This window comes from Psammomys obesus, unplaced genomic scaffold (assembly GCF_907164565.1).
Source record: "Psammomys obesus unplaced genomic scaffold, mPsaObe1.curated_primary_1811, whole genome shotgun sequence".
In the NCBI taxonomy this organism is placed as follows: Eukaryota; Metazoa; Chordata; class Mammalia; order Rodentia; family Muridae; genus Psammomys; species Psammomys obesus.
In genome coordinates, this window is record NW_026596117.1 from 11,808,971 (window position 1) to 11,831,259 (window position 22,289).

General features: G+C 38.1%; 1 protein-coding gene across 1 annotated transcript in view; it reads left to right on the forward strand.

Annotated features, from left to right (window-relative positions):
- Chic2 (cysteine rich hydrophobic domain 2) overlaps positions 1-22,289 on the forward strand; it is a 37,683-nt gene that overhangs the window by 8,832 nt on the left and 6,562 nt on the right. Inside the window, exons 2-3 of the mRNA XM_055629437.1 lie at positions 5,855-5,909; positions 6,039-6,194. Coding sequence (XP_055485412.1) covers positions 5,855-5,909; positions 6,039-6,194 — 211 coding nt within the window. The remainder of the gene's footprint in view (positions 1-5,854; positions 5,910-6,038; positions 6,195-22,289) is intronic.

The following is a 22,289-nucleotide window of genomic DNA, read 5'->3' on the forward strand; positions in this document are numbered from 1 at the left end:
AAACATGGTTCAAAATATGGACACAAAATTAAGATTAGACTTGTTTCCAACTACAGGGGTATTTATCTTCTGGTAGTATCTTATGCCTGTGTGTGTTCGTGCATGCACGTGTGCATTCATGCATGCATGAGTCTGTGTTTGTGTGTCTGTCCATCCAACTGCAGGGGTTTGTATCTTCTTTCAGTCCTTGAGCTGTATGATAATCAAACACATATTGAGATGGCTGGTAAATTAAAGCATGGTTTATAAACATCAAAGTCTGCTAATTTCTTCCATAGTTATGATTTCATCTCCAAAAATAGCTAAAAGTCTGATTCCATTGAGCTCCAAGTCCAACATTAGGAAATATGTTTTGTCTTCATTTATTGTCTGTGTAACCCATGTGTTTAGTTTGAGTCTGAAATGTTTAGTTCATTTGTGCATAGGTCTTGTCATAGCTATGGAAGGTAAAATTCTGAGTCTGGGTTTCTACAGATTGAGTGTCTAAGAGGAATTCCAGGCCAGAGTTTTTTTCTATCCAAAACTGAATACACAATCCTCTGTTTAAAGCAGCCTCAGTTGTAGCTTTTTTGTTCTCAGTTGATGGTAGACCCAGCACCGGCTTTATTTAGACAAAAAAAAGAAAAAAAATCTTTGATTCTTTGTGTGTGTATGTGTGTATGAGTGTCTGCCATGAATATGTGGGTGCCCACAGAGGCTAGAAGAGGGTGTTGGATTGTCTGAAGTGACAGTTACTAGCCACTGGATGTAGGCACCTGTCCTAGTTTGCTTCTGTTGCTGTGTAAAAACCATGACCAAAAGCATCTTGGAGGGGAAAAGGTTTATTTGGTTTACAGGTTAGAGTCCATCTTCTAGGGAAGCTGAGGCAGGAACCTGGAGGCAGAAACTGAAGCAGGAGACCATGGAGAAATGCTGTGCACGGCCTACTCCCCAGTGGCCTGCTCAGCCTGCATTATACAACTCAGGACCAAAGCCCTAGGCATGGTAACACCCACATCACTCACAGGGAGCTGGGGCCTCCCACATTAATCATTAGTGAAGAAAATGACCCACAGGCTTGCCTACAAGCCAATCTAATGGGTGCATTTTCTCAGTTGAGGTATCCTCTTCCCAAATGATGTTAGCTTTTGTTAAATTTACAGAAAACCTAGCCAGTACGTCACCCCACCATAGAGCAGAAATTCTGACATAACTTAGATGTATTTCTCTTTAATTTGTCAAGCAACCCCTTAGTTCTGTCTTTGAAACCTGACAACTTTTGTTTCTTTTGCCTTAGGGTTTTTTCCCCCTTTTGCCTTTTACACTCTGCTCTTCCCGCTTTCCACTCTCACTGGCACTACTGCCATGATAATCTTACGAACCATAACTCAGCGGTGTCTCTTCTGTATCAGCTCCCTGGAACCCATCTCCTTAGAGTCCCCTGAGTGGCTGCGGGATTCTCCCTGACCTGACCCACTGTGTGGACATGTCTCTGACTTCTTTCTTTCTTCTGCTTGCTTACCCCGTTCTAGTTATCCTGGCTTTCGTTCCGTTTCTGAATTATTCTAGGTGTATTTCTGACCTAGGCCCTTTGTACTAGCTCCTTTTTATGACTCTTGCTTCCATCTTCTCATCTTCAGATTTCTTTCAGTTAGAGGCTTACCCTCCTACTTAAAATTAGAACTCTCCATCTTCTCCTTATCCTGTGCCACATTCTTCTTTTTTCATAATTGCCTTCTGTCAGAACATAAATTAGCCAGACATGTTAGAGTACAAAATTTATTTATTTAAGACTAGGATTTGCCATGTAGCTGTGGTTGGCCTTAAACTTCAAATCCTCCCACTTCAGCCTTCTTAATTCTGGGCTTAAGGTAGCCAAGTGCCTTTACACCTTACTTTAGAATATAAACTTCAGACAAACTTCTTGTTAAGAGAGAAACCCTCGCTAAACTTTTCTTAACAAGAATAAAGACTTAAAACATTCCCATTGTATAGCAACTCTCCTATGTGTAAAATGAACCTTTAAATTTTGGAGGTTTTTGTTTGGTTTGGGTTTTTATTTGAGGAGCTGGGTATGGTGGTGCACACCTTGAATCTCAGCACTTGTGTGAGGCAGAGGCAGGAGAAACTCTTGTGTTTAAAGCCTGCCTTGTCTACATAGCAAACTCCAAGACAGCCAAGGCTATCCAGAGAGACTCATAAAAAAACAAGACAATATTGGGAGAGTTGCGCACATGAGAAGGCTCAACACTACCAAGGTCTCCCCTGACCTCCAAATGAGCTCTATGAACACTGTTTTGGTTTGAGTTTCTATTGCTGTGATGAAACACCATGACCAAGGCAATCTGGGGAGGAAAGGGTCTATTTAGTTTACATATCATTGTCAACAGAAGTCAGGACAGGAGCTCAAACAGGGCAGAAACCTGGAGGCAGAAGCTGAGCAGAGGCCATGGAGGGGGCTGCTTACTGGTTTGCTCCTCATGTCTTCCTTAGCCTGATTGCTTATAAAACCTAGGACTACCTCCCACAGGAGGCTGGGCCTTCTCCCATCAGTCACTAATTTAAAAAATGTCATACAGCCAGAGCTTACAGAGGCATTTTATCAGTTGAGGTTCCCTCTTTTCAGATAACTCTGTCCAGGTGACATAAAACTAGCTAGCATATACACCATATACAAAACCACACAGAATAGTAAAGTTTAGAAATGGCCTATTTGGTGAGACCATGCCTCCAAAACAAACAAACAAACAAACAAATTAGAGTTTGCGCTTGGATGGAACTTTATGAGAGTGATTGCCAGGGCTCTGGATTTGCTCCTTAGCACTGTAAAAACCAGAAACTTAGGACAGCACAACTTTTGCTCTTTGGTCTGCTGTCTTATCTGAGACAATAAAACTGCAGGGAAGATTTCCTTTCCTGATGAAATATTGAATTGATATTTAAACCAGGATTAGAATGCAGGCATTCCTTCTGCAGTTTATTGCTCTTCCAGCTGCACCACATTAGCTTTCTATACTTGCCGATTTTTGTCTTATCTAATTGGGTTGCTGGCTGCATGCTTGCCATTTCACTTATAAACCCACGGTTACTGCTTAGCTTTCTTGAAGTCAGCATGTTTTCCATACCCTGTTTTCTGCATTTTACCTCCTGACCTTGGTTGGTAAATTGTTGGAAATTTTGAGATGTGTGAGAGATGGAGGACAGGAGGGAGGGCAAGGACTTGTTGCTTATAGGGGATCTTTGTTCAGTTCCCAGCACACACAACCATCCCTAGCCCCAGGTTCAGGTGATCTGGGCATCATGCACACACATGGTGGGCAGACCTACATGCAGGCAAAACATTCAGAAACATAAAATGAGTAAATTTTATAAAACACAAAACAGCGGAGAAGTATGTAAAGGTCTTGGCCTGATTCATAACAACAACAACCTAGCACTTGCTTTGTGATCATTAGATACAGATGGGACCTCAGGAGCTTGTGACTCAGGCTGCAAGGGGAGCAAAGACTGGAGAATTTCGGGAACACTTTGAAACAGACTAGCAAGAGAAAGAGCAAACCCTAGGTACATGAAGGAGGGCCTTGCATCTAAAGAATAGGTGTAGAGTGGTGAAGGACCTGACTTCCTGGTTCTGCCTCCATGTGTGTGCATATCCAGAGACACGTAATAAATAAGTAAACAAACCCCCAAACCAAAATGACAAAAGTACTCTAAAATACACTCTTTGTGTATTTTTGGTTGGTGGGTTTGTTGTTAAGACAGGTTTTCTTGTATTTTGAACTGACTTTGAACTCCCTCTATTCCTGAGGGTAAGCTTCAATTCCTGATCTCCCTGCTGCCACTTCCTGAGTTCTAGTATTAATAGATGTGTGCTACCATGCCTAGTTTATGTAGTGTTAGGGATTGAACCCAGGGCTTAATATATGCTAGGCAACTTCATGAATGTTATTGACTGAGCTGCGTTCCCAGCCCTGAAATACACTCCAATGTTAGTGGAATTATCTGTAAAGATTGACATGTCTCTTGTACATACATTTCCTTTTTCTTTAAAAACTGTCATTTTTCTTTATATTTTAATTCTTTTTTTTCTAACTATAAAGAAAAGCATAAAGATTATTTATAAATTGGGAAGTTGTGTTTCCCAGTGAAGTAGAAAACGAAACTCATGCTCACTAAGATGCAAAAGGGCTTATGTTTTTTGTATAATTGTTCCTAGTTTTTTTTTGACATGTGTGTATATGTAGTTTTAAAATGTAGTATACAAGTGTATGTTTAAGTGTGTGCATGTGTGTGTTATATGTACTTTTTAATGTGGTTTGTGTTGTGTGTGTGTAAGAGGTAGACATGGGCTGTCTTTTCCTATATCACTTTCACTCCACCTTTGTTTCCTGAGATAGAAACTCACTGAGCATGCGCTTCCTCCTGTGTGACCCACTCCCATCCCCTCAACCCTCAGTTTATGGGTGTTGTGCCTGGCTTTTTATGTGGGTTCTGGGGATCCAAATGTAGGCCCAGGCTAATCTCCACAGTCTATCCCAGCCTTTAAATTTAGCTTTAAATACTAATAGATTTTATTAGAGAAGGCATGGAAAACATGAAAGTAAAAAAAATGTCATCCATAGTCTTCATTCTTTAGGATTACCTACCATTAGTATTTGGATGGATTTAATTTTTGTTCTCATATGAAAATAGTTACATTAAAATTTAGGTAATAATATTTAAGTTTTTGCATTATTTTATTAAGGATTATATTGAGAGCATTTGCCACTGTCATTATGGGATCTTAAAAATATGAATGATGAGTCTGTATTAGACTATAAAGAACAGAAGTACTCGGAGATTTAAGCTGTAGAATCTTTTTTAAGGATGCTTTGGGGGCTAGGAGAGACAGGACATACCATCCTACAGCTAGACTTGAGCAGTTCGGACATTTTCTTCTGCTTCCTGGTCTAGTGCCCTGTCACGGTGGTTTGCCTATGTAATCATCCCACCTCCTGCTGTTGCAGTGGGAACTGCGGACTTCTTTCTTCTCCTTCACTTGGCAGTTTCTTCTTCCTACTGTCTGCTGTTTATTCTTGACTTTCAGGTCTCACAATTTTACTGTAAATTTAAGCCTTTTTTGGGTGTTTTAGCCCTTAACCACAATACCATCTATTTATTTGTATATATGAATACAATATAAGGTATTCATATACGTCAAGAGAAAAAAAACTTTGCCTGAATTGGGCATTCCTGTTGGGTCCTGCCACCCCCTGTGCTGCTAGCCAGTCCTGTGATTTAAGTGTACTTAAATCAAATGCCCATTTGTGGGCTCAATTTCCAGAGTAGAGACGTCCTAGTTGGTTGTTCAAGTAATGGACTTATTGGACTATCTTGTTTATATGTGGTTTTAGCTGTAATGAATTATCACATATGTTGTAATTAATATCATTGTACAGTATTTCTATTTTAAAATTTTGGTTCTTAAAAATAGTGTTGTGACTCCGAAGCAAGTGTAATAAACATTAGACAAATATTTTTGGTTCAGCGTGAAATAAATTGAACCGATTGGATTCTTGTAGTTTGGTAATTAAAAGACAAAATACACTATGAGTTCAAAACAGTGAAAGCTAAAAAATATACTATCTGATTAAGATATTGCCATCTATTTTACTTACATATTGCTGGTTATTTAACATTGTGCCTCATATAAAAGTTTTGGTTACACTTGGAAACTCTTTATATGCTACATTGTGTAAGTTGCTCATTATGATGATTTTTGTATCTTAGACCTTCATTCTGTCTTAGACACTGTGGAGGGGGTCCTTATTCTTTTCAGTCTACCTGTTAGTTGCCACAGTGATGTAACAACATATATTTTCTTTTTTGAAAACAGATTTGGACTGAGCAACAAATTTGAATCAGAATTCCCTTCTTCACTAACTGGAAAAGTGAGTGTCTCTTTTACTGATCTACTGTTTATATATCTCAAATTAGTTTTTCCTAGAAATTAGAAAAATATGTGTTGAGACCCAGTAATTGCCATTAGCACCTGAGTGTTGTTTGTTGCCTTCCTTTAGGTAGCTCCTGAAGAATTTAAAGCCAGCATCAACAGAGTTAACAGCTGTCTCAGGAAGAACCTTCCTGTGAACGTGCGGTGGCTGCTCTGTGGCTGCCTGTGCTGCTGCTGTACCTTAGGGTGCAGTATGTGGCCAGTTATTTGCCTCAGTAAAAGAGTAAGTTGAGTTACATCTTTTAATTTACATTTGTAAGTGTGCAACAAGTCTTACTTTTACCTCTTTTTTTTTCTGTTGAATGACCCACACTGTTCTGAATATCATACAGAAATAATCTGATGTAGTAAAGCAAGATTAAGTAAATTATATATCCAAATGTTATGAAACATCTATATAAAAAACTATTCATAATTTTTATGCGTTAAGAAATTATGGTTGGGCTGGAGAGATGGCTCAGAGGTTAAGCACTGGCTGCTCTTCCAGAGGTCATGAGTTCAATTCCTAGCAACTACATGGTGGCTCACAATCATCTAGAATGAGATCTGTATATATAGTAAATAAGTAAATCTTAAAAAAAAAAGAAATTATGATCAAAGAATATAGTACCATATCTATGTATGTATTAATTGTGGTCTAAAATTGTACACTGTTTAAGGATACTGAGTTCAGCTCTACCACTTCTGTGTCCATGGACATATTTCTTAACCTTTTTAAATCTGGTTGATAAAACTATAAAATGATAATACTTACCTGTGATTGAAGTAGAATTGTTGTCATACTATAGTGAAATAGTATTTATACAGCTCTTGGCCGGGCAGCTTAAGAGAAATTCAACATCAATGCAGTTTCAAATACATGAGAAAAACAGTTTAAAGAAGGAAATACATGCTTTGGCACATGTTTTAGAGATTTTAATCCCTGGACTGCTATGCTAGCTCCATTACTTCTCTGCCTGTCTAAGCAAAAATGTCATGAGGCTGAGCAGAGCTGCTTGCCTCCCAGTTGCCAGGCATTAGAGAGGGAAGGGAGGGATTGGAATAAGATGTAGCCCCTGAGAACAGAGCCCTGCTCATTTGACTAGATCACATCTCTACACAAGTGAACCACTTTCCAAAAAGCCATCATATTAGGAACCTGTGAATTGTTTAATCTGTTGAGTACATCATACTCCTTATGACCCAAATCAACTTTCAGTGTACAGACTCTCCCAAGCCGTGTTCTATTGTTGGTAAAGCTATATCCACAGCTCTCATTTTACTTCTTAAAATTTTATATTGGGTATATGAGTGTTTTGGCCGTATGTATATGCACACCACATGTTTTCCTGGTGCTGATGGCGGTTAGAAGAGGCATCATATTCCCTGGAAGTAGAGTTTACAGATGCTTGAGCCATCATGTGGGTGCTGAGCATTGAACCCCAGTTCTCTTCTGTAGTAGCCAGTGCTCCCAACCATTGAGTCACCTCTCCAGCCCCTAACATAAGAGCTTTTGGTGGGGGTACTTCAAATGCAGCCCATAACAGAGGTTGTTAGTATAGCTTGATTAATATTATTACTAGTATTATGAGAGTAGCCATAAAGGAAATAAAATGGTTACAGTAAGATAATAGGGAACTCATTTTTGTATTTTGTAGGTTTTCTATAATGAATATATACTCTGTAATTAGGAAAAATTAATCCAAAGACTTAATTTTTACTGTTTATAATGAAAAGTTCCAAGATGTTGGAGTATATTAGCTTATTTTTTTCTGTTCAGAAGACATTGTCTTACTCTGTAGACTTGACTGGCCTGAAACTCACTGTGTATATCAGGTTAGCCTTGAACTAAGAGATCTGCCTGCTTTCTGCCTCCCAAATGCTCTAGGCATGTGCCACCATGCCCAACACAGCACCCTTGTTTTTGTTATCTTAAAAAAATTATGCATATGAAATTGAAGTAATATTCAGCATGTGTGGTAATTCAGCTATGAAATCCCAGCACTCAGAAGGCTGAGACAGGAGGAGGATTGACTACTGTCACATGCTAATTCAAGGCCAGCCTGGAAAACAAAGGGAGGGGCTGTCAACCAAGTTCTTCTGTGGAAACATTTAATTCAGAATTAAATGACAAAGAAATGAAGGAAACCACATTTAATCTGTTATTTGATTTCCTTTATAAAGTTAGAGGTATATTTTACTGAAAAGTTTTGAGCTAATATTTTTATTAATAGAAAGGAAACGATGCCTTTATAATACTTATGTATTATTTATTTTAATATTTGAAATACATTTCTTGTAAAAATGTTTACTATTTGGGTGCTGAGTGAGGGAGGGGCAGGTACTGCAGCATGTGTGTTGAGGTTAGAGGGCAGCATAGTGTTCTCTTCTACCTTTCGGTGGGTTCTGGGGGTTGATCACAGGTAATTGAATTAGTATGGCTGGAGCTTTTTTGTCCCTACTTTTTTTAAGGCTTTCCTCTTCCCCCAATTCTTGCCCAATTGTCTGTAGGCCAAAAAAACAAAAAGAAAATAAAAAAACAAAACAAACATACAACCCTGTCTGACAGTCCTTTGGATCCACAGTTGCATTTGCTGTCCTTCTAATTTCGGCCCTCTCACTGCCTTCCTCTGTTCAGGCATTGCTGTTGTTTGAGTGGCTGCCCAGCTCATTTGGTTGTTGTTTGTTATCATGTAACCCAGTGGATTGGTGGGCTTTGCCTTTAGATCTGGCCTTGTTTGTTTTTAAATTTAGTTTTTCCTTCCTTCCCTCCCTCTCTCCCTCCCTGTCTTTCTTTTACTTTTTAAATGAGTAATACAAGATATATGGATAGTATATTTAGAAAACAAAGGTAAACACCATATACTTTTCTACCCTTTCCCTGCCTTGAGTACATACTACCCTGTAGCATGTCATGGATGTATGGAGAGTACTAGAGTTCCTTTGTAATACCCAGGCAGGATATTAGGGATTGCCAACCCTCCATTGTCATGGCCACTTTGGAAGTATAAAGAAGCTTTATAAATACTATCTTAGTGTATCATTTAATACATTCTAAATATTACATTAAATAAAATATTTTAGATTACAAAGAAACCAATTACATATCAAACAATTAAGATACGAAACTGGAGAGTGTTTTAACACTGTTTGAAGACATCTGAAAATACCATGCAATAGATGGCAGTGACAACAGGCTGGTAATATGTAAGCTGCAAATAACATCATTGAAGACTAGGGAAGGAGACTCTCATGAAAGAAAGCCAAAGCTGCAGTGCATCCAGGCCCTAAAACTGCAAAAAAAAAAAAAAAAAAAAAAAAAAAGGAAAGAAAGAAAGAAAGAAAAAGTTGGCTAAAGGATGTCAACTCTGACTGCTAGGACGATCTTTTTCTACTGTGGAACTTTGGACAGACTGGATGTTCCATTTACCTATCCTCTCTCTTCATAACCAGTCAAGGAGAACCCAGCCAAGTGGCTTCCCCCCTTTAGCAGAAGCAGCTAATCAGCTAATCAGTCAAATCTCAAATCCTTGGGGTTTGGAGGGGAAATGATAGGGTTAAAACTAATGCTGGGGAAAGGCAGTAAGAGGGCCTACAGGTGGGATATGAGATGGCTAAAGTAACCAAATTAGAGGAAGGTATTAGGGCTCTGAGAAAAACAAACCTGGTTTCTGCAGGTTCTGTTTGGCTCCTATGGAGCCCCTTCTTGAAGAGCTTTTCCCCTAGCAAGCTCAGTTTGTCATAGTTATACTTTTATACGAAGTCCTAGATCTAATGCATCTAATTTTAACAGTGAATTGTGAGAAAGGATAATGTCTATGAAAGCCTCCACCTATTCCAGGAAAGTGACTACTTTACAGCATAGGCAAGAAGAGGACAAATGGTAGACCAAGGCTATAGGCCCAGCTACTAGGTGGGACTTGTGCTTCAGTATTGGCTTACACCATGCTTACACTAAGTATCTACTTTCCTGCCAGATAAAAATAAACTTTGCTTATTCTAAAACAAAGCAACCAAAAAACCTCTAAATGATTTAAAACAAATTTGTCAAGTTGTTCTTTATTAATGTATACAAAATAAGATAGCAGATCCATGGTGATCTGGTCTGATGGGAAGAATCTGCAAGTGATCAAAGCACCATTCCTGTTAATGTGCATACATTCATAGCTGAAAGAGATACAGTAATTTCAACTAGAGGTTAAAAATCAATATGCATTTTTATTCCTGTCGGTTTTGTGGACTTCGATAATTCTATCTAGGCATTTCTTATGAAGAAGCCTTGAAGGGGTAGGGCTGTAGCTCAGTGGTAAAACACACTTGCCCACAATTGCAAGGTCCATTGTTTGATCCCCAGCATCACACACACAAAGACACACACACACACCCTTGATTTAAAGATAGTAATTTAAAATTAGTATTAGCATTAGTATTTTTAAATGGGCTAAAGTGCTGCCTGGTCATAAGCTCGTAAGCCTCTCTTTTCTCAGCTTTGTGATTCAGAATCTTTTTACATGGCTGTGATTGTCTCTGACTTCAGTACATACCAGGGCCAAAAATATACTTTATTATGCAGCTTAAAGTTCATCATCTTCCTCACCTTAACCACTGATTTAGGTAACCAAACTGCCTTGCTTTTAAAACTCATTGCCTGCTGTCCGTGGTGATGTATCCCAGTACTCAAGAGGCAGAGGCAGGTAGATCTCTGAGTTCGAGGTCAGCCTGGCCTACATAGAAATGGCCAGGTAGGGCTATACAGTGAGACTTCGTCTCAGGCAGAACAGAACAAAACAAAACAAAAAATCCAAAACCCTATCTCTAACTTGGTACCTCATTATGTAGCTCTTGTTTTAGACTATGTCTACAGTCTGTTATTATCTGTTACTATTTTTATGCCTTCTAGATTGCCTTTCTTTTCAAACTACCTTAGTTTTTAAAAATTACCTTTTATAAATTGAAAAAGTAAAATTTATTTTAATGCTTTATAATTTTTATGAATGTAGAGTTATAAAAGCTACTCATAATCAAGGTACATGGCAGTTTATTCCAAAAATCTTTCCTTGTACTGATGGTCACTGATCTGTCACTATAGTTTTGTCTTTTCTAAAGTATTATATTGGTGAGATTACCCAGTTTATGTAGCCTTTTGGTCCTGACTTCTTTGTTTTAGTTCAGCACATTTGAAATTTATCTATTTGGTTTCACATGTTAGTAGTTTTTTCTTGTGAGCAGTTTTTCCATTATATATACTTCATTCTATAAATGAGCCTTTCACAGTTTATCCATTCATCAGTTGGAAGACATTAGATTGTGTATGCTTTTGGTGATTCTGAGTAAGGCTTGCTTTATTTTTATATGAATATAGGAGTGGAATTACTGAGTTATGTAGTAATTTTGTGCTTTATTTTATGAGAAATTTCAAAACTCTTTTCCGAAGTGGGCAAGTAGTTTTGCACTCCCACAAGCATTGTGTGGGAGGTGCAGTTGCTCTGTCCTTGCCAGGGCTTGGGCACGTTTAGAAATGGCATTCTTCTGATAACTATGTCATGGAACTTGGAGTTGCTGTGTCCTTGTAGGTAATGTTTGTCACTTGCACATCTTCCTTTTGTAGTATGTGAGGGCTGTGGGATGTAGCTCAGTGGTGGAGTGCCTTCCCACTGTGTACAAAGCTTTCAGCCTCCAGCACCATAAAAACAAGACAAAGTAAGACATGAAAGATAACGTTTGTTGGAACAAATTGCCCTCTTCCTGTTTGACATAGTATCTCACTCTGTAACTCTGGCTGGCCTCAATCTCAGAAAGATCTACCTGCTTTTGACTCCCATGTCAGCAAATGGGATTGAAGGCATATGCTACCACACTGACCTATGTATTTATTTATTTTTTACGAGCACAAAACCTACTTTTATTTATCTCCTTGTCATTAGTTTAGGGGATTGTAGCATCAGATTCTTGTCCAGTGGCCTTAGCAGAAAGCAGGAAAGTTTCTTGGAAATTTGAGACAAACCATGCCACTGTTTCCATAGACTCTGATAATCCCAAATTATCAGAAATTATCAGAATATAATTATAATTATCAGATTATCAAATTATCAGATTATTCCAAAACTGGCTTTGTTTAGTTTGTCACCAGGAGGATGATGTTACTGTTTGCTTTGAACAAAGCATATCTCTTATCCAAGTAGAATTTATTTCACCTTGGACATAAACACTTTTTATCTTAGATCAGCTGTGTTGTGTGGTCTCTTTGTTTTTGGAGACCTCACCTAGAGCCAACATATAAATGGTCTCATAGTCCTGTTCTCAACAGACCTCCTTGCTCCCAGATGGAGGAAAGGACATCTTGCCTGTTTAAAATTGGTTATTTGTTGGGATGAGATGTGTGTGTGTGTGTGTGTGTGTGTGTGTGAGAGAGAGAGAGAGAGAGTGTGTGATGGAGTGCTTACTTAGCATTTAGAATGACCTGGCTTTGAACCCCAGCACTGAAGAGTTAAAGGTTCTTTTTTTTTATTTGTGTGTGTGTGTGCACACATGCCTGTGTGTGTATTTATGTGTACCATGTGCATGCAGGAGCCTGTGGAGGTCAGAAGAGGGTATCAAATCTTCTGGAACCAAAGTTATAGATGGTTGTGAGCCTTATGTGTATAGTGGGAATTGAAACCCAGTCCTCTGCAAAAATAGCAAATACTCTGAGCCAACTCTCCAACCTTGAATTTCTGATTTTTTTAAATGGTTGTTTTCTTTGTTGAAGTTGGATTCTGCCTCATTATGTAACCCATCCTGAGGCTTGAACTTAGTATTATCCTGCCTCAGCCTTCGGGGTGTTGGGAGTGTAAAGTATACACCACTGTGCCAGGCCTGAGCATGTCTAATGTAACTGTGATGTAAGTGCCTTGTTAGATGTGTCAGGATTATTATTCTCTTGTATAGCCTGTCTTCTATTTTCTTACCAATGTCTTTGGCAGAGCCAATTTTTTTTTAAATTTTATTTTAGTGAAGTGTAGTTTATCAGTTTAAAAAAAAAATGTGCTTTTATGCCAGGCACAGAAATAACAGCTCTTAAGAGGCCAAGGCAGGCACCTATGTAAGTTCAAGGCCAGCCTAGTCTATATAGTGAGTTGCAGGCCAGCCAGGGCATCACAGTGAAACTTTGTCTCTGAAAAGAAAATAGAAAGAAAAGCAAAAAGAAAAGAAAGAGAAGAAAGGAGAAAAGAGAGGAGCAAAGGAAAGCAAAAGCAGTGCCTTTGTTACTGTTGTGTCTGTTATTTTGCCTAAAGCAAAGTTGTGAAGATTTAGATATCTCCTGTGTTTTATGTAGAGGTATGACAATGTCAGAGTTCATGTTTTGGCATATGACTCTTTAGACTTTGTAGCACGTTGGTTGAAAAGACGATCTTTTCAGTATTAACTGAGCAATCAATTAGCCATATTTGTTTTTGTTTTTTTGCATGGGGTGGGGGTTTGCTCGAGACAGGGTTTCTTTGTGGCCTTGGCTGTTGTGGACTGTCTTTGTAGACCAGGCTGCCCTCGATCTCACAGCAGTCCACTTGCTTCTGCCTCCCTGAGTACTGGGATTGTAGGTGTGCACCACCAGGCTAATTAATCATATTTGTATGAATCTTTCTGGACTTCATTATGCTCTGTTCATGTTGATCTTAACCATAGTATCATACTGTCTTATTTACTACAGCTTATTTACTTGACCTTAACTAACACTCAATGGAGTGAGTCTTGCAAATTTGTATGCATCCTCTCTCCTCCTTAAGAGGTTGGAACTCATGTAGTCCAGGCTAGTAGTCTTGAGCTTGCTATGTAGTAGAAGATGACCTTAGCCCTCTGATCGTCTTGCTTCCACTTTCCAAGTTCAGGGATTACAAGCATTTTACCATACCTAATTTATCAGGGGCCGAGAGCCGACTTTGCTTCAAGCAGCTGAGGCATCAGCTGAGCTACAGTCTTAGTCCTGAAATTTTGTTCTTTTTTAAGATTTTTTTTCTTTGATTATTGTTTTCTCCATGTAAATTTTAAACTCAGCTTGTTAACAGTTATAACAACTACTGACTTTTTTGAGAGTTAATGTGTATGGGTAAAGTTTTGCCTCCATGTATGTCTGTGCATTGTGTCTTGCAAAGGTAAGTGTCCCCTGTAACAGTGCCAATACTCTTGAGCCTGTAGAGATCCTGAACCTTATTGGTGCTTGGAGAATAGTCCGAACACCAATTGAAGTCCTCATTGTAAAGATGGAAATCATATATTAAAGACTAATTGTGAAAGAGAATAGTTGGGCCATTTTTCATTGTGAAAGAACAACTTTTATGTGCTAGAGATATGGCTTAGTGGTCAAGAGCAGAGGACTTGAATTTGGTTCCCAGCACCCATGTCAGGTGGCTCAGAGCAGCCACTTGTAACTGCAGCTCCAGGGAATCTGATGTCCCTTTTTTGGCCTTCACTGTCAACTGCACTCAGCAGGTACACATTCATGTGCCACCTCCCCCCATAATTAAACCTTTAAACTATTTTTATTTAACTTTTTTTATACAATGTGTTTTGATCATGTTTTCCCTCTCCCTCCTCTTCTCTTGTGTTACTGGTTAATGCTCAAACTCAGCACTGGACTTTGTGCACATGGCCTCCAAGGAGAAGCTGGTAATCACAACCAAAGGCTTGGAGGTTGGGCAGTGGTGGAGCCGGAAAGAGTAGGTGTTCTGAGAAAGATTTTTAAGTAACAGAGGAAGAAATAAAGCACACTCACACCCACAGATACAATTCTTCATACCAATATGCTGTTTAAACAGGAAGACAAAAGCATGCCCATAATTTTTTTTTTTCCCCTTCTGGTTTCTATCTCAGTCTCTCAGGCAGAAGGTCTATCCCTGGGTCTTCTCATTAGCTCCTCTCTGGAGTGCCATTGCCTACCTACAGATACTTTATTTCCTTTATGGGACAGAATTTTACTGTTGTGTTGGTTTTATGTCAACTTGACATAAGCCAGACTCATTTGGGAAGTGAGACCCAATTGAAGATGTCTTTGGGGACATTTTCTTTATTGATGATTCGTATGGGAGTGTCCGGGTCACTGGGGACTGTGCCACCACTGTGCAGGTGGTCTTAGGTGGTATAAGAAAGCAGGCTGAGCAAGTCATGGGGAGTAAGCCAGTAGCTCCTCCATGGTTTTTGCTTTAGTTCCCTTTCCACATTCCTGCCCTGACTTCCCTTAGTGACAGAATATGACCTGGGAGTTTACAGACAGCTAAGTGTCAGCCGTGGTTTTTGCTTCTATGTCATTTTTTATGCTTGTTTTTATATTTTATTTTTATTTTTGCAAGGCTTGAGATAGAATCTAAGGCCCATGCATGCTAATGAGTATTCTTTCATTAAGCTTCTTTTTACTTCATTGTTTTTACTTAAAACAAACAAACAAAAAAGCAAGTCAGCATTGTGTATCAAATAGTGCAAGTTGGCCATGAACTTTCAATCTTCTGTCTTTACCTACTATATGCTGGGATTACAGATGTGCACCATTATACTTGGCTTTGTTTTATAAGACTTGGTTTAGGAACTTTATTGGGTTCTGTTGTAATCACTGTTTCATTTCTGTGACCATGACCAAGGCAACTCATGTAAATAAAAGCATTTACAGTTTCAGAGGTTTATTAGTCCATTGTCATCATGTCAGGAGCATGGCTGCCAGCAGGTGAGGTTCTAGAGAAGCAGCTGAGAGCTGCCTTCTGATAGGCAAGCAGAGTGGGCTGGGGAGAGATTGAGTGCATCTCCCCAGCTGCACACTTTCTCCAGCAAGGTCATACCTACTCCCAGGCTATACCTCCTCCTAATCCCAGTTCTTCTCAAACAAGGCCACTCCTTGGTGACTAAGCATTCAAACATATGAGCCTATGGTAGCCATTCTTACGCAGACCACCATAGGTCCTTACCTCCTAACATATTGGTTCTGGTGATGCCCCCCCCCCATTCTGTACAAAGATGAGAGTGGGCTGGAGAGGTGGCTCAGCTATTAAAAGCACTCGTGCTCTTCCAGATGACTTCAGTTCAGTTCCCATCACTGGTTATCAAGTGGATTTCTGTCACTAGAGCTCCAGGGAAGCCAATGCCTGTGGCTTCTGAAGGTACTTGCACTCATGTGCTCATATCCAGATCCATGCATCTACACACAATTAAAAATATAAAAACTCTTAAAGAGAAAGCAGAGATTGTTACCGAGTTAATGCAGTGCAGGCCAAACAGGAAACCAAACTGAAAGAATTGAATTTTCTTTATCTAATTCTAGATGTTGAATCTGTGGGGGATTTCTGCTCACTTATCTATCTGTTTGTTTGTTTGTTTGTTTGTTTGTTTGTTTTGATACAGGGGTTTCTCTGTGTAGCCTTGGCTCTTCTGGTTTGTAGACCAGGCTGGCCTCAAACTTAAAGAGATCTGTCTGCCTCCCAGAGTGCTGGGATTACAGGAGTGTGCCACCATGCCCACTTCTGCTCCTTCATTATTTATCTTCTCAGTATAAAATACAAGGCAAATAAATAATTTTAAAATCTTATTTGAGATCTCTACTTGAGATTTTTTTTTTTTTTTTTGAAATCTTAAGTCAGTAACTCCAGAAAAATATTCTCATAAAAGACTGCTTTTACTGGACAGTGTATTTACTGCTGCTTCCCTGTAAAGTATGAGGCTTTTATATAAATGAAGACATCCGTATGGGTAGTACTGACATTTTGTTTTGTGACAGAGCCTAGGCTGACCTAGGTCTTCTGCCTCAACCTCCAGAGTTCTGGAATTTTAAGTACTCATTACCATGTCCAGTTTGATCATCTGTTTATTATTATTATTTTTTTTAAATATTTTCTTTATTTTTTTATATTAATTAGTTTATTTACTTTGTATCCCAGCTGTAGCCCCCTCCCTCATTCCCTCCCAATCCCAACCTTCCTCCCTCATCTCCTTCCTGCCCCTCTCTAAGTCCACTGATAGGGGAGGACCTCCTCCCCTTCCATCTAACCCTAGCTTATCAGGTCTCATCAGGACTGGCTTCGATATCCTCCTCTGTGGCCTAGCAAGGTTGCCCCTCCCTCCGGAGAGGGGGGAGGAGATCAAAGAGCCAGCCACTGAATTTATGTCAGAGACAGTCTCTGTTCCCCTTACTAGGGTACCCACTTGGATGCTGAGCTGTCATGGGCTACCGTCTTAGCAGGAGTTCTAGGTTATATCCATGAATGGTCCTTGGTTCCTAGGCATATATCCAAAATATGCTCAAGTACACAACAAGGACATTTGTTCAACCATGTTTGTAGCAGCTTTATTCGTAATAGCCAGAACCTGGAAATGACCCAGATGTCCCTCAGCGGAGGAATGGATACAGAAACTGTGGTACATTTATACAATGGAATACTACTCAGCAATTAAAAACAAGGAAATCATGAAATTTGCAGGCAAATGTTGGGATCTAGAAAAGATCATCCTGAGTGAGGTATCCCGGAAACAGAAATCACATGGTATATACTCACTTATAAGTGGATACTGGAGCTATAAGATAGGATAAACATATTAAAATCTGTATACCTAAAGAAGCTAAGATGATCAACCCTCACTTAGAAAGACAAATGGGATGGACATTGGAAGTAGGAGAAAACAAGAAACAGAAGAGGAGCCTACCGTAGAGGCCTCTAAAAGACTCTACCTAACAGTGTATCAAAGCTGATGCTGAGACTCATAACCAAGCCTTGGGCAGAGTGCAGGGAATCATAAGAAAGAAGAAGGAGTTAGAGACCTGGAGAGGACAGGAGCTCCACAAGGACCAAATATATCTGGGCAGAGGAGTTTTTTCTGAGACTGATTCTCCAACCAAGGTCCATGCATGATCATCTGTTTTTAATTAAGATAAAAATACTGTAAATGTTTAGTAGTGTTAGTGGGACCTTACAGATGGGCTTGACTCTGAGGATTGAGAAAATGGCTCAGTTGGTAAAATACTCGCTTTAGGAGCACATGTTAGAATCCTTAGAATGTGTGTTTTGCCCAGAGCTGATTCTAATATGTGTGTGTACACGTGTGCATGCATGTGTATGTATGTGTGTGTAAGCTATAGTCAAAATTGGATACCTTCCTCAACTGTGCCCAACTTATTTTTTTAAGACACAGTTTCTTAATCTGGAATTCACTGATTTGCCACAGCCAGCTAAGCACCAAGGGCCTGGGAATCCTCGTTTCCATCTCCCCAGCACTGGTGTTACAGGCACGAGACTCACCAGTCATTATTTCGTGTGGGTACTGGGGACCCCAAGGCTCATGCTCCCACGGCACTTACCAACTGAACCAGCGCTCACATTCAATCACCTCTGTAAGTCCCCGCAGTGTTTCTGAGCACTTAAAACTCGGCACTTAACAACATTAACGTGTCTGAGAGTACTCGGAGCGTGACATTGATGTGGTAGCATATGGAAAGATGTGGTCTCTTTTTTTGTGCTTGCTTGGTTGTTAATCAGTAGATTTTTACTATCATGTTCTGTTTTATAATCCTATGATGTTCATAACGTTTTTATAGTTGTCTATTCTCTTCAGAAATTCTGTTTTGTTTTCATTCATTTTCTCCTCTATTTTCTTGAATATATTAATCATACTTTTAGGTGAGTTGCTTATTTAAGGCAGATAAGCTGGGTAGTAGCTTGCATGTGTTAGTTGACATTTCTGTTAGGATAGCTTCAGAAACATAGTCCTTTATATGTTCATAGCTCTGCGCTATGATGGAAAGGACATGAGGTTGATAGCTCTATAATACAGCCTTGGTTTCAGATCACAGCACCACTGTGTAGCTTTAAGTTTCTTGTCCTGAAAGATATCATTTTTGCATGTGAAATGAAAGTAATCCAGTGTTGTTGGAAGGAGAAAACCTAGCATAGTCAGACCCTTAATGACAAGCTACACGTGTTGGCATTCTTGTTTTTCCTGTGGTTTATTGTAATCAGTCAGCGGATGTCTTTTAGTTTTTCAGCCTTTTCTCAGTATCATTTCTAAGACAAAACAACAACAACAAAATCCCAGAGCTCCTCAATACTATTTTCATCTTAATGAAAGTTATTTGGCTTACAAAGTTTTTCTGATTTTCTGCTGTTAATTGAAAGTAAATTTTATTTTTAAAAAATCTCATCACAGAATTTTTTCAACTATTATTCTCAAATATTAATTTCCTTAAAATTTTGTGCAGCATTTTATGTATATGCTCACATGCCCTTTTCTGGAAAAAGTCTAAAACTTTCAGCATTCATAAAGTACCAATGTAACCTAGAAAAAAATTAGGATTCACTTACTAACCTGATGAAATGCCATGCAGCTGTGTGTTACTGAGCTCCTTTAAAGTCACCATTGAGTGCTCCAGGAAGAGGGTGTTTCTGCTGGGCAAGTGCTCTCAGTTGTTGAGGTCTCTTGTCACTCCCTGAACGCCATGACATGTCCTAACCGCTGGTCAAGGTTGCCTTACTGCAGCTACACTGTCTGAAAGTCAGTGTTCATGTGCAGAGTTTGAGAAGAGTTTTTACATACCAGAGGGAAATTTCCTTTGAGGAACCAGTTCATATTGTTGTTTATCTTGGCAAGTTCCAGGTTTTTTATGTGTAATTATACCAAGATATACTTTTTGAGTTTCAGCTTTATATTGGAATGTGAGATTTAATATTAATCCAGAACAAACAGAAGGAATCATGTCTCTTTAAGTTAAAATAATTTATAGTTTCCTTCTATTAGCCAAACAAGAGAACACTGTTGTTGCACTCATTTCCACAGTTCCCGTTTGTATAAATGCATAAGGATGGGTCCTTATTTGAAAAACATGTTAAGGTTAAAAATAAAATTATGAATGTATTAGAGGTATTATTCTAGTTAAATCTTAATTACAGACTCAGTTGAATTTCAAAATGTTTTAAATAAGAAATTGAACATTTGTCTTGACATTGTTTAATAAAATGAACAAATCTAGTTCAAATAAGTTTTAATTGTAGGTTTAAGTTGTTGAACTTTTGTAAATGGTTGTCAAAATTTGAAAAACTTTTCATTCAACTTAATGTTGATAAATTAGTCACTGGAGATGACTATTTATGGTGGTAACAAATTCAAGATGTAACTGGTTCCTTGTCCTGAAAATTTCACTTGTTTTACAGTCAGAATGTGAACTTGTGTATAGGAGTAATACTTTATTTATCAGGAAGGCAGAATGTTTAGGGACGATTACAAAAAGATCTTTTAGTAAATTGAAATTTAATTTTGAGGAAACCTTAATTTTCTATTTTAGTAGTTAAGTTTTTTGTGGTTAATGCTTTACTGTTTTAAGCTTAGTTTAAATTACTTCTCAATTCTTTTTTAGAAGATAAAACTTTATGCCATATTTACTATTAATTGTTGATTAATCATCCTCTTAGCCATTTTATGAATTCTAATCTTTTAATTTTCTTTGTAATTTTTATGTCCTACTCTTTTCCACAGTTCTGTCAAAAATTTGTCGCAAATGAAACAAAAATAAACCCAAATACTTAGCTTAAGTCTATACTGCCTTTTCAGTAATTGAAATGTTTTTGAATTTTAGCCATTCAAGTATAGCCAAGCAACTATATTAGAGCTAGCTAACAGTGGGAAAAATATAACTGTGAAGACGTTGAAATGAAAATATGTAAATATTATTGTTTTAGAAATTGTTGAGAATGAGGGCAGTTGATGGGGTCTGGGTACTTGGAGCTGCCCTTCCAACCTAGGTTCACTGTGTGGTAGATAGAACCTTACAGAGACTGGTTTTGCTTATGTGTTGTAAGTTGGTGGTCTTGGTCCTTTTAATTCAAGACTCCATGTGATAAAAGTAGGTTTCTTGTTGGCAGCCTAGGCAAAAGAACTGAGAATTCATGGTAAAGAACCACTAACCAACCTGTTTTTCTATCCCAGGGTGAGTACTGAAAAGGATTAAGACCCACTGTAGGGAACTTGTACTGAAGCCTGCCTGCGCTGCCCTTTCTCCTGCTCTTTCAGCTAAGCAGAAGATTTTTTAGTTCCCATGGCTATCAATCTGGTGTTTTTCTCAAGCACTGAATTCTTTTAAGAAAGCTAATATGATGTATTTTTAGAAGGTGGCCTAGAAGGATAATATTTTGTTGGTATTTCATGTTATATGTGTGTATTTTTTTCTTATCCATATTAACTTAAAATATTTTGAATTTTTTAAGGCAGTTTAATTACTTAAAATTACTTAAAATTAAATGACAGGTATTTATATGATAAGATTTGCTTGTCCAGTTAAAAGATATCAGGTTTGGCTGTGTTCAATTTTATATTTCATTAGAATAGCTATCTGACAACTCTGTGGACATAAACTCTTAACTTTTATTTCTAGATGACTGTAATTAATGTGCTTTCTTTCCATTGAAGTTTAAAAGCTTTGAAATAGCTTTTATAATACTGAAATGTCATATTTCCTCCACTATCTGCCAAATTGGTATTGTACTTCGTCTTGAAAATATATTTTGATTTTGTGAACTGAAAATAATTGCATAGTATGAAACATTCTCTATAGTTAAACCTTTTTTCTTTCATTTAATTTGATCTTTTGTTGTTACTAACAAATAATTTGTGGCACAGTTTCTTTTTTTTACTTTTTTTTAAAAAATCATTACTAGAATCACTATACTTGTCACCTTAGTGTGCTAGAAATGTTCTACTCAAATCAAGGGTTCCTTTCTGGTTTTGTGTGTTCTCACCTGCTCCTCGCTGTAAATCATTGAGATGTCAAGTGCAGTGATTAATTGAGCTGCACGTGCAAGTGCCTTTTTTTCACCTGTCAAGCAGGAAAGAAGTCTTATAGTAAGATTAGATGGTGCTAATTCACAGCTTTATTTCAGACTCCAACATTGTACAGATATTGAATATTTAGACGATTATACAGAATATGGCATAGCAAACTTTGTTTGCTTTAGAATTCTTAATATTGTGGGATACAGTTATTATACCCAGCACTGTCATTAAACTCCTAATTAGAGGCAAAGAATAAATTTAAAGTTCCTACATAAATATCTTAGAATTTAAAATTTATACTTTGTAATTTTCTTTTACACAGATACTGGTATGCTGGTTGACTTAAGTAAACAAATATTAGGTTGGTAAATGCCATGGATATGTGTGTATGTGTATGTATGATAATTAGATGTTACCACTGTATAGCATGGCTTAAATGTCTGATAACTTGATGATATGGTAAAAACTCTTTGAGTAATAAATGTTTGCAGAATGTAGTGTTAGGTTTTTAGAAACTATTTTTATATAATTTTAATATAAAACAACAGACTTCAAAAGCTACTTTTTC